The sequence below is a fragment of the Thermobia domestica genome, chromosome 3, assembly GCF_964235325.1.
Source record: "Thermobia domestica chromosome 3, izTheDome1.hap1.1, whole genome shotgun sequence".
NCBI lineage: Eukaryota > Metazoa > Arthropoda > Insecta > Zygentoma > Lepismatidae > Thermobia > Thermobia domestica.
Window position 1 is genome coordinate 124452161 of NC_137456.1, and position 13221 is coordinate 124465381.

General features: G+C 36.9%; 1 protein-coding gene across 1 annotated transcript in view; it reads left to right on the forward strand.

Moving 5' to 3' along the window:
• The first annotated feature begins 12681 nt into the window (after window positions 1-12681).
• Window positions 12682-13221, forward strand: part of LOC145680703 (heat shock 70 kDa protein 4L-like) — a 119902-nt gene continuing 119362 nt past the window's right edge. The window contains exon 1 of the mRNA XM_081751622.1: window positions 12682-13028. Within this exon, the coding sequence (XP_081607748.1) occupies window positions 12913-13028 (116 nt within the window). The 5' untranslated portion in view covers window positions 12682-12912. The remainder of the gene's footprint in view (window positions 13029-13221) is intronic.

Consider the following 13221-nt stretch of genomic DNA (forward strand, 5'->3'; position numbering starts at 1 on the left):
TTTTGGTAAATTTAACACCTGGGCAATTAAACGAATACTTAGTCGACGGTCTGAGTTCAAAACTTCGCGCACACGAGTCATATTGTCGGTGTTTGTCGAAGTCGAAGGTCTTCCAGCACGGTCTTCATCGACGACCTCTTCCCGGCCCTCCGAAAAGGCCTTGTGCCACTGAAACACACCACTTCTTGCTAAAGCATCATCTGGGTAAGCCTGCTTGATCATATCAAACGTCTCTGTCGCAGATTTACCGAGTTTAACACAGAATTTAATCGCGTACCTCTGCTCTAACGAACGCTGCATTTTCGGCTTGCACCACTCACAGAAACACGTCACGCGAAAAAGCCTGTCCTGACTCTCCGTGTGCTCAGACACAACTGACCAGCCGCTCGTTTGTTAGCTAGGAACGCCCTCTACCGGATCCAGTCGGTGCGCGCACGCTCCGAAGTACAGTCGTGGCGGAATAAAATCAGTCCTATTACTTCCCGGACAAACCCTGTATTTCGTTAGTCAGTCAGTTTTTACTATTAGTAAAGCGCTCTCTGATATCGATCATTTTCGATTATTTTAATATTTCTCTCCCCTCCTTCTCCCCAAGTTGCGGGGCTAAATTTGGATTTAAACGACATGAGAAGTGTCACTGTTCGTTTCAGAGACCCCGAAAACTATGGATTCGGCACTAATATTGGTCATTTTCAATCAACTTATATATCTCCTCCTCCCCCATGTTGCGAGGCACAGCATGGGAAGTGTCATTGTTCATCCCAATGACCTCGAAAACCATGATTTCGACATTGATAATAGTCATTTTCGATAATTTTTATATATCTCCTTCCTCCGCCCAGTAGCGTAACTAGAATTTTTCTCAGGGGGGGGCAATGAAGGGTCCAAGAAAATTTTGAGGGGGCCATCTCCAATGAATGATTTTTTCATATATATATATATATATATGTTTGTGTGTGTGTTTTCAAGGTGAATGTTTTCACCTTTGTTGTTCATGATTTTACTCTTTTACGGTGAAAGTGTAAGAATTTACTACTTCAAACAACTAGGATACATTAATACAATTGATTTCCAATACAAGTAAGTAGTAATTTAATCGCTGCATTTAAAATGTGTGTGGCTGGTAGGTTTAAGTGGAAGCAGAGAAATACACTTTTACAGGTCAAGGAAATAACTTAGAGGTTCATGCCTCGACTTAAAAGAGAATCTTTCTATTCTTGTGGGCAGCAGCAAACTTATCAACAACTTCTTCAAGATCTAACGATTCAGCAATTTTCTGCAATATAAAGTAATCCTAAGTTTTTAAACCTATCATCAGTCACTGAATTGCCTTCTTTATTCTTTATTCTTTATATCTTTATTCTTTTCAAACATGAGAATGGCCTTTCACATGTAGCACTAGAAACTTATATAGAGATATGTATCTTGTTGGTTTCTAGTAATGCGTTTTTGTAGACGCAAAGATGAACTAAATTCAACAAGGAATCAACTTTGGTTTTCTCTCGTCTTCATACAACTTAATTTTGTTTGGGAGGATTTTGAGTTTACATTTAAATATATCCAGATCACTTTCATAATACTGGACCATATGCTCCACAGTGTTGTAATTTAGAAAGTTTTCACCTTTTCGATGTAGAGTGGTGATTGATCTAATGATTTTGCTACATGATCCAAAGCGTTTTTCCGTCTCAGTGATTGCTTTATTCGTTTTCTGCCTCCAATGAAGGAAGAGATTAATCCAAAATGAATTTGTGATATTTCGATGGGGAATGTCTAATTCGTTTCCACAAGGAAAACCTATAGCCTATCTGTTTCCGGCTCTGGAATTTCAGGACCATTTTCTATGCATATCGACAAATATTCTTGATAAATTTGTTCGAATGTTGTTCGTTGAGAGTCATATTCTCCAGACCACATTTTCGACATCGTTTGAACTAGTGAATCTACAAGAATCAAACCTTCCGACATGTCTGCATCTACTTGAAATAAGGCGAAGCTCAAAGTTACAGCATGGCAGCAGTAATATTAAATTTTACCCGAAAACATTCCATCTCGTATAGATGACATTTATTTCCCGGGTGGAATGATGGAAGTAAATAAGTATCACAAGTTCCAGATTTGGTTTAATACCGCATAATAATATAAATAGTTGTTTGGTAGATAAACTGTATTATTATTAATAATAATAAAGTAAAATGTGATGTACGAGGACAAAAGTGCTTACGAGACAAACGTCGCACAGAAACAGGAACTGAACTCTAACAGGACAGTGATTTGCCGTTCCACCCCACTTTAAATTATAAGCCTTGCTCTTGAAGCTTCACTCTAAAGTAAACTGCCAATAATTATCATGTATTCTTAATATTTCAGAAAAATGTCAAAATTTCACGCTCTAAAAAATGGTAGCCTAATCAGTGACGAAACTAGACATTTGGTGCCCAGGGCAAATTTTGCGATTAGTATCCGTTTCATCTACATCCACACCAATAAACACACATATTAGTTTGCTGGCGCCCGGGCAACTGCCCCGGTTCCAGTATCTTGTTTTGATCTGGCCGTAGTTCAATTACTTTTTGTTACTTTTACCCTTGAGCTTAAGTTTTGAGATTAGATTTGAAGGAGGGGCATTAATTAGTATATCCTGTTGAAAATCCATGTCACCACTGATTTACTGTTCTGCATAATTCCTACAATGAAATTTTCTCAGAAATGCTTAATACTTAATTTTCTCAGAAATGCATATTTTGACGCAGAATTAATATAAACATGTGATAAAAATTGGTATTCACTGACTGAACTTACTGAATGGAATATCTGTAGACCAGTCCCACAAACATCCGATAACAGGGTGATACAACCTGGTCATGGGAGTAACTATACTTCTACACAAAACAACATTACTGCCGCGACCAAGTTGTATCATCTCGGTATCTTACCTGATGGTTAGTAATCAGGAGATTGTAGCACTGGCTCTATGATAAATTTCGGAATTTCTCTAGTAGTGGCAGTTTTGGGATTAAGCTACAGTTAAAATAATTTAAAAGAAAATACTTCTGAAAGATTTATTTATAAAGAATCACTGATTTTTGTTAGTCTCATTTCCCCAGGCTTTAGTTAATAGAATAGGTCCACCAAGCGCTGACTCCGTTTTCCTTGGAGATCGCTAGTATCGCTTATTAACATCGCAGCAGAAGGTTTCTACTTAGTTGCCACGGCCAAGAGACAAGACCAGAAGGTAGACGAGAAGGAGAACCAGTACCAGTTTCAAATAGTAGGTGTTGATAGTATTCAGTATCTTAATTTTCTCGAACTATTGGGATACGAACAGCAGAGAGAATGATAGAAATAATAAAAACTTCTGCTCTCTTCTTTTACTGTATATTAAACAAGACCTCTCGATATTATTTGATAATAATAATAATAATACTAATACTAATAATAATAATAATAATAATAATAATAATAATAATAATAATAATAATAATAATAATACCAAATTATTTAATGGATGTTATGCATTTGTTCTATGTCGCCATAATCGATGGAAATTAATTACTTAGTGTACGAAGACTTCTTTCGTCCAACACGAGTGTAAAGTTTTACTGCAGTGCATGCTATTTGTAAGGAATCATCTCTTATTTTATATGACTTTCAACATTAAAGCAAATCAGAATGCAGATTGATTTTTTTCTTTTCTTTTCTTTTTTTTGTTCTTTGTCGAAAACAAAGAAGACAACCAGATAAGGGACAGAGGTTAAAAGGAACGTTCAGATGCTGAGGTCAATGCATGCATCTTACAGATTTAGATACATTAGATCTTGCTGTACTCCAAACAAAAAGGAGCCTGAAGATTTTTGTTCGGAACACAGACTATTGCAACATACGATATTCTGCAGCTGGTAACTCTGTTGTCGAAATATGTTTCGGTAGTAGTTTAACTTGCGGCCACTATTAATTCACCGTTTGTCGACCTATAGCAGTATCACTCTGTGTGTGGGGGCCTCTAGGGGGGCCAAAATTTTGAGCAAGGGGGCCTGGCCCCCCAGGCCTACCCTTGGCTCCGCCACTGCTTCCGCCAAGCTACGGGGCTGAATTTGAATTTAAACAGCATCGGAAGTGTCACTGTTTAGCTCAGTGACCCCCAAAACTATAGATTCCATTTTAATATCGGTCATTTTCTATCATTTTAAAATACGTTTCTCCTCCCCCTCCCCTAAACTGCACCGTCAAAGTGATATGACAGAAACCATCTCAGGTCTGATCCTCATCTATGTTGAAAATGAGATCAAATTCGGTCGGGTGGTTCAAGAGTTATTAAATTTTATTTATTTTTATACATTTTCCATCCCCTTTCCCTCCCCTAACCTCTAGCATCAAAGGGATTTGATAGAAACCACCACAAGTCCGAATCTCATCTATGTTGAAAATTTGATTGAGATCGATCGGCTGGATCAAGAGTGATGAAGTCACAATGACAGTCACTTATATTTTTAGTTTTTTTTTTTTACATATATCTCCCTCCTCCCCCTCCTCTACGTTGCACAATCAAAGTAAAATTATTAAAATCGCTCTCCAGGCCTGAACTTCATCTATGTTGAACATTTGATCAAAATCAATCGGGTGTTTCAAAAGTCATTAAGTTTTATTATATATTATACCGAACCTCATACAAGTTAAAAATTTGATTGAGATCGGTTTAAGACTTATTAAGTCACAAACTTAGTCACTTTTATTTTTATTTATATTGATTTTTGTACATCTCCCTCCTCCTCCTCCCCTACTTTGCTTCGTCAAAGTGAACTGACATATAACATTCCAGGCTTGAACCTCATCTATGTTAAAAAATTGATCGAGATTGGTCGTTTGGTTCAAGAGTTATTGAGTTTTATTTATTATTTTATAACTCCTCCTTCTCCCCTCCCCTAAGTTTCAAAGTGAAATGATGAAAACACTCCCAGGCCCAAACTTCATCTATGTTGAAAATTTGATCGAGATCGGTCAAGTGGTTCAAGAAATTAGTAGTCACAAAAATAGTCACTTTCAATTTTATAATATAGATTTATTATTGTAGTATAACGTTATATCGCTCAATCCTCGATGTGCCGTATACCTAAGGAGGCTAAAAGTTATATTAATAAACAATTATCCAACGTACAAGCATCCGTCCAAACTTGCCAACGTACAAACATCCAATCAAACTTGCGGTCACATGCACTAAGTTTTTGTCAATGTCATGAAAATGTTATTTCGATATTAATTTTATGAGCACACATTAAAAATTTCCAACGCATGCTTGAGTCTCGGAGCCAAGGCCATACCCGTGTAGTCGACACCTATGGTGTACGGTATTACCGATGTTCAATGCTATATTTCTCTCTAGTTTTGGAAGAACCACTAATATGCTTTGAAATGAAATGAAGTATATAGTTTAACATCCCACAATTATGCATCAAGGCTAAGGGAGACGGTAATGATGAGAAATGACTGAAACGGTGGAATGAAGAAAGTAGGAGGAAACAGAAAAACACCGAGAAAATCCACACACACAGTGTTTGTTCACCAAATAAGCTCACATGGCGCAAGATGACAGACACCTGTGTGGCTTGGAAACGAGCAACATCTACAGAAAACGCGAACAACCAATTCAGCAAACGACATACTGTAGCTATATGCTACAGGGGCAGATCGACTCACACGGATTGCATAAACTACTGGGATCACATTCACTCGAGCAGAATTTTTACTGAAGCCAAGAAATCATCATTTTTTTTTACATTCTATATAAAAAAAAATCAAGTAGTGTCGGTACTTGACTCTTGCGCTCATCACTAAGGCGCATTGGGATAAATATATAGAGAAATATATGCTGATCAGCAAGTAGATCTTCAACGCAGGGGCGTCATTTAGGGAGGGCAGGAGGGGGCAATTGCCCCCCCCCCCAAGAGTTTGAGGAATACATATACTTTAATCGATTGTCTACTAATATACTAGTACAAAACGCGAAAGTCTTATGTCGGTGGTACTCTTGCCCCCCCCCCCCAAGCGAAGTCTGAAATGACGCCCCTGCTTCAACGAGGCAACATAAGAGAAACTATGAAGTGACTTGTGAAAGCGTGGTTAAATAAAGGAAAAATACGAGGGGTAATCAAACAATAAGGTTACAAGGCATGCAATGAAACGTGTATATATCATTTCATACAACTAATAAAGCCTACGGACATTATATATTAGGGAGAAGAACATAACCAGCAGACAGCTTCCGTTCCCTCCTCGAGTGCTAGTAATATTGCCAACTCATAGGTTAAGAAAGTTACAACTGTAGTTGCGTGATAGGCCTATTCCAACATCTACATTTAGTGCAACGATTACATCAACTATCATACAGCATTGTTCACATTTTATTTTTGTTACTATTACAAAATAAGTGTTTTGTATATACAAAAGCAGTGTTTTGTATGCACTGCCAAATCTTCGACAAAACATACAGTGCACTACTTTGTATTATTATAACTAATGGACATTTTTTCTGTTCCTTTTGTGTTGATTGTCTAAGGCACCTTTGATACAATAAAATAAAGAAATAAAAATTATCTATATGACAGTCAAGCAGCGAAAATCCCCTCATTTTGTACGGGCGACATAATGCTTCGATAGAATAAAAAAGCAAATAATGTTACAATGACTGAGCACTGTAAATATACTAATTATTCTTTTCGTCATCCCTGACTGTATAGGGGCGCCTTCGATAGAATAAAAAAGAAATATTATTGCACCAAGGGCGCTGTAGATATATTAATTATTCATTTTGTCGCCCCTGATTGTATAGAGGTGCCTTCGATGGAACAAAAAAGGATATAATATTGCAGCAAGGGCGCTGTAGATATATTAATTATTCCTTTTGTCGCCCCTGATTGTATAGCGGCGCCTTCAATAGTACAAAAAAGGATGTAATATTGCACCAAGGACGCTGCAGATATATTAATTATTCCTTTTGTCGTCCCTGATTATATAGGAGCACCTTCGATAGAACATAAAAGGATATACAATATTGCACCAAGGACGCTGTAGATATATTAATTATTCCTTTTGTCGCTCCTGATTGTATAGGGGTGTCTTCGATAGAACAAAAAAGGATGTAATATTGTACCAAGGGCGCTGTAGATATATTAATTATTCCTTATGTCGCCCCTGATTTTATAGGGCGCCTTCGATGGAACAAAAAGGATATATAATATTGCACCAAGGACACTGTAGATATATTAATTATTCCTTTTGTCGCCCCTAATTGTATAGGAGCATCTTCGATAGAAAATAAAAGGATGTAATATTGCACCAAGGGCGCTGTAGATATATTAATTATTCCTTATGTCGCCCCTGATTGTATAGGGGTGCCTTCGATAGAACAAACAAGGATGTAATATTGCACCAAGGGCGCTGTAGATATATTAATTATTCCTTTTGTCGCCCCTGATTTTATAGAGCGCCTTCGATGGAACAAAAAGGATATAATATTGCACCAAGGATGCTGTGGATATATTAATTATTCCTTTTGTCGACCCTGATTGTATAGAGGGGGGCTTCGATAGAACAAATGAGGATCTCCTAAGCTACTGCGCAGGAAACAGACCCCAAAAAGACTAAAACACTTGCAGACATCCGCGAAAAATTACCAATTCTACACCACAGTAGAGAAATTACGCGCAACATATTATGAATGTTTGGACAATATCATTTGCAAAATTGAGTCGATTGCATCAGCCTGAACTGAAGAAGTATCGTGCAATAGAGGATGTAATTCTAGAAGGTAACTTTTCTCAAGACATTAGTGACATTTTAAAAGAATACCATATCAATCCGGACCGACTACAACTACAGATGTAACAGTTACTCACCACTATTCCCACTTCAAAAAATCTGAGAGACCTGCTTGAGAACTTCAAGAAACTGTAAAGAAACAAGAGAGTTGTTTCCTGAAGTGTTGAAAGTCCTTCGTCTCCTCCTTGTCATCCCGGCGACATCTGCAACTGCCGAGAGAAGTTTCTCAATTTTGCGGCGTCTCAAAACTTATCTGAGGCCCACAATGACCCAGGTAAGACTGAACCATTTTGCAGTTCTTAATGCATACCCAGACAGGCTTGACTCACTGGACGTGAAGGAATTGTGTAGAGAATTCACAAATAGCTCTTACCGTGCAACTGTCTTCGGAAAAGTGTGAATTCTGCTCTTTGAAGTGTGCAGTTTTTGTGTCGAAATGAGCTATAGGATCACAGTGGCTCGTATTTTTTTTTTTTTTTTTTTTTTTTTTTTTACATTGAACATTTAATCAAATTGAAACTATATTATTTCGTTCTTGTTAAATATATTAAAAGTTGGATGTTACATACGCAAGCGCTCAAAGAACGGCTTTTAAAAAAGTTTTTTCCACCGCTTTTATGCCTGTCAAATTTTTATTTTTACTTTACTCTATTTTATTTTATTTAATTAATTTATTTATTTATTTTGAATATTTCAACTTAAATGAAGAAAGTACTTTCTACCTTTGTTCCCCATTATAAGAAGAGAAAGAGACTTAATTACTGCATTATGAAGAAAAATAAATATGAGAAGTTCAACAATCAAGTATAATCGATCACTCATAAGAAAAAGAAGGACAAATGTATTAACCAAGAATCTTATAAAATAGAGAATCTGCCCATATGTATCTTGATCAACACCCTCTTTGATCCTATAAAATATATGAAGCCAAAAAAACAACCGAGTATCGGCACGTCTGATTGGCTACTCTCGTTTCCGCCATCGTCTGATTGGCTACTTTCGTTTCCGCCATGATTGTTGGCTCAAAACATTGCGATCCTATTGGGCGGAGTGGGCAGAGTAGGGCCGGCGAAACTGTGACGTATGGCTTCAAGATTTTGTTGCAAGGGCAGATTCTCTATTTTATAAGATCCTTGATATTAACCCTTTGGGGACTTTTAGATCTGAACCATGGCGTCAACCTTCGGAATTTGCTTTATAAATCTCTAGTAAATCTTTTCACACCGTGTTTTTTGCATTCATTCAAGCGGGGAAGCATCTAAGAATGTGTTTCATGGGCATTTTGTAGTCACGCTTGCGATGCCTGGGGGCACTGACGTCACAAACATGGACGAAGGAAAAAATAAAAGGATAAATTTTAGAGCTCTTTTTTTTTAAAAAAAAAAAATCCTAATAGCGCTATTAATCCTAGGATCATGGTCCATACCTAGTTGTGTTCATAATAAAGAAATGTTTCCAACTGTACCACTCAAATTTCCCTATTATGTACCAGAAGCGGGAATATCTAGCCCAAAGCGAAAAAAGGGGATTTTAAAAATCTTTTTTCTTTTTTCGGAAATTTCTCCCCTTTTTTCGGGACCGTTTAAAACCTACCACCATTCCAAACAAAACAAGGTGCAAACCATGATGGTAGGGTAAATAGTGATTTTTCAAAAAGAGAAAAAAATCTGAATTTTTCCCCTATTACACATTTTTAGTCAACGTGTTTAGTAAAGTAACTACAGGTCACCCCTATTTACCGTAGGATCATGGTCTGTACCTCATTTTGTTCTTAATGATGGAACATTTCCAACGGTACCACTACCATTGCGCTGTCGTGTACCTGAGGAGATAAATTTCCGAGAAAGTTAATTTTTGAAAATTTGAATTTCCCGCTTTTCTTTATACATTATGGGCGGGAATTTCTCCCCTCAGGTACATGATAGGGACATGCAAGTGATACGATTTAAAACGCTGGTTCATTACAAACAAAAAGGTACAAACCATAATCCTAGAATAAATAGTTTTAGTGCTAGAGCAAATTTACTAAATTTCCCTCCCGATTTTTGGGTAATAGTTACTAATGTATTGTTAGTCAATAAACTCTAGCGTCAAGAGTGTTCATTGTAGGACCATCGTTCGTACCTCACTTTGTTTGTAATGAAGTAACGGTTCAAACTGTACCACTACCCTGGCGCTAGCATGTATTTGGGGGAAGAATTTCTCAAAAAGGTTATTTTTTCCTGACAAAAATCTCTTTTTTCCCAACTTGAGCGGGATTTTTTCACTTCTGGTAGATAATGGGGAAATTTGAATGGTACAGTTGGAAACATTCCTTCATTACAAACACAAAGAGTTACGAACTATAATTCTACGATAAAGTCTTAGATACACTAGAGCTTGTTGAATAACAATAGTAGATATTAGGAAAAATAGTAAATGAATTTTAGAACTAAGACTATTTACCCCAGTATCATGGTTCATACCTCGTTTTGTTTGGAATGAAGCAAAGTTTTTTTTTGGGCAACATTCGCATGCCCTTGTGTACCGGAGGGAAGAAATTTGCACGAAATGGGGACATTTTTTTAAAAATCCTTTTTTCCCAATTTGGACAGGAATTTTATTGCCTTAGGTACATATTAGGGAAATTTACAAATTGGGAAAATTGTTTCATTCCGAACAAAACGGGGTATGAACCATGATTCTACGATAAATAGTCTCGACGCAATAGCTGCTTGACTGAAAGTCTAAAATTTAACTTAAAAAGAGGAAATCTCAAAAGGGTTAATGTATAGGGTTTTCTAGTTCGAACGAATTGTTTGTACAGTTTTTAGAATGATGTTTAACGACACACACACACACACACACACACACACACACACACACACACACACACACACACACACACACACACACACACACACACACACTCAAAGTCTTAGTGAAAAGTTAGTGGTGAGAACAGTAACTGTTCTGAATAGTGGTTTGTCTAAAAAAAACTGCTTTAAAAAAACGAATATCATTTCCATGTTTTTTTGGCTTGGGATTTTTTCTTTTAATATGTCATATTTAGTGAAGAAACAACAGCGTGTTCCAGCTTTTTTCCCCCATCATAACTTTAAAAAAATACTGTATTCTGAAGAAAAATAAAAGGTAAGAACCACCGCACTAACCTTTGTTGCTCCAGTTCCTTAAACTAAATCATATTATGTTGCTGGTATTAGTGAAACATTTTCTTCTGAAATATGAACAAAATTATGAAGCCTTTTCGGCTCTAATATTAGGTATTGAAGAGTATCTGAAACAATAGTGTTTCTGGAACGGCGGTGATACTTTTTTCTTGTCTGCCAGTTTGACTTTAAGCAACCCAAACAACACATTTTAAGATGTATAAATTTCAAGAACTTGGTATCATGGTTAGGGAACCAACGTGGGACTTATGAGATGCTAGTTGTGTCAAAAGAGCGAAATTTTCCGTTTTCTTTCCAAAAGCCTTTTTTTTTTTTTTTTAATGAAAATAATGCACGTCTCAAAAATCCGGCTATTTTGCATCTCTAGTCCGGCATATCAATACAAAGTGCAGTTCAATCTATGTACTGAAACATTTGAAGATTAATGTGGTGTGAAAGTAAAATAAGAAAAGCGTGTGTGTAGGTGTATTGTGAGAATCTGTTATCACTTTAGAAAAAAAAATTGTGGTTGTGATATGTCTTCAGCCTATGAGTTCAGGAGAGTGAGAATGTGGCTTTAGTGCCGCACGTATACGGAAAAATCATGTCGTACTATTTAAAGATTAATTAATAGTAGGTATAAACTGTACTTCGTACGTATCCCGACGCATACGTATCCTCCTATATTTGAAATGTTGTTACGCGGCTGGTCTTAAAGACATGTGAGTAAACTCTTTTTTCACTTCATTTCAAGGCAGGCAACTTTTAAAATGAACATCCTGCGTATATGTAGTATAGGCCTACATATAGGCCTACACCTATGATAACATCGATTGGATTGTTTCTTCCAAATCTTTCAGTATTTGCTGCTTTCAAACAATTCGAGGCTCTCAAACTCATTGAATGTTTCTAACACTTTGAGTGTCTCAAACGTTCCGAGAGTCTCAAACGTTTCAAGAGTCTCGAAAGTTCGATAAAAATAAAATTCTTTATCGACGAAACGGTTCTGAAATTTTATCGAATTGTTATCGATAACTCGATTATCGGAGCAGCCCTAGTCCCCTCTTGAATATATATATATTTTTAAAATCCTTTAGTCTTGCTCTGGAAGCTGAGCAACCCATAGGACGAAAGAATGGATGTGATTTCAAACTTACTGTTGTTTGCTTAGTAAAATTAATTAGCGGTACCAGTACAAATCTTCAGAAAAAATGCCTTTGCAGGTTGATTTTTTTCAATCTGAAGAACGAAAACCGGGACAAACAGGCGTCCTGAAACCCCTTTTCGGGACAGTTAATTCAGCGCGAGATCCGAGTTCGATTCCTGGTGGGAGCGCATGTAATTTGGATCCTATCTTACGCTATACGTCCACGCCTCAAATAGCCTCAGTGCTGAATGGAACAGAAATTTCTAGAACAGCGACGCAGTTAACTGTTATTCGACGAGCATCACAATTGTGCAATATTGTAGATTATCCCGATATGTTTCCTCATACGTTTTCTGAAAGACATTACTTAATATTAACAGTCACATTTTATAAAGGGCATAAAAGTTTTTAAAAAAACAACATATAACCCATTTTTTGCACATGAAATTGGATTTGCACCTTTTTGTCTGCGGAAATCTTATTGGTTTTCTCTTCTCGACAGAACCAAATCAAAAAAGCGATTTCATCCAAGGTTGCCGGTGTCATAAACTCGCGCAAAGTATACCAGCCGTTTATTGTATTTGTAAAATATACGCATCGTAGAAACATCGCGAACCTAGCGGAACAGACGTCCATGTGGTCTGGAAACTTCGTCCGCTTACCGGTAAACCTGTGAAAGTGAAAACAGAGGAGTCGCTAGTGGAGTTATACTTTGTGTGAGCGGTAGTGAGTGTAGCAAAATCGTAATTGGTGCTGAGGTTTGTAAGTGAGCTGTGAGCAAATTGGAAATACTGTATACAAATGGCGGCGATGTCAGTAATAGGAATAGATTTTGGTAATGAATCTTGTTATGTTGCTGTAGCAAGAGCTGGAGGTATAGAAACAATAGCAAATGACTACAGTCTACGAGCTACTCCGTAAGTACAATCGAGAGTGTTTTGTTTTTATTAGGTAGAATTTCTATTTTACTTGTCATACAGAAATTTATGGTAGTTATTCTGTAACGTAAAGACAAACAGTTTGTTACTTGTTTAAGACTAATGAATTATACGGAAATATAATTGGGTGCCGTGTTCATTTTCTCATGTTCTGAATTAGTGCAGGTCTATA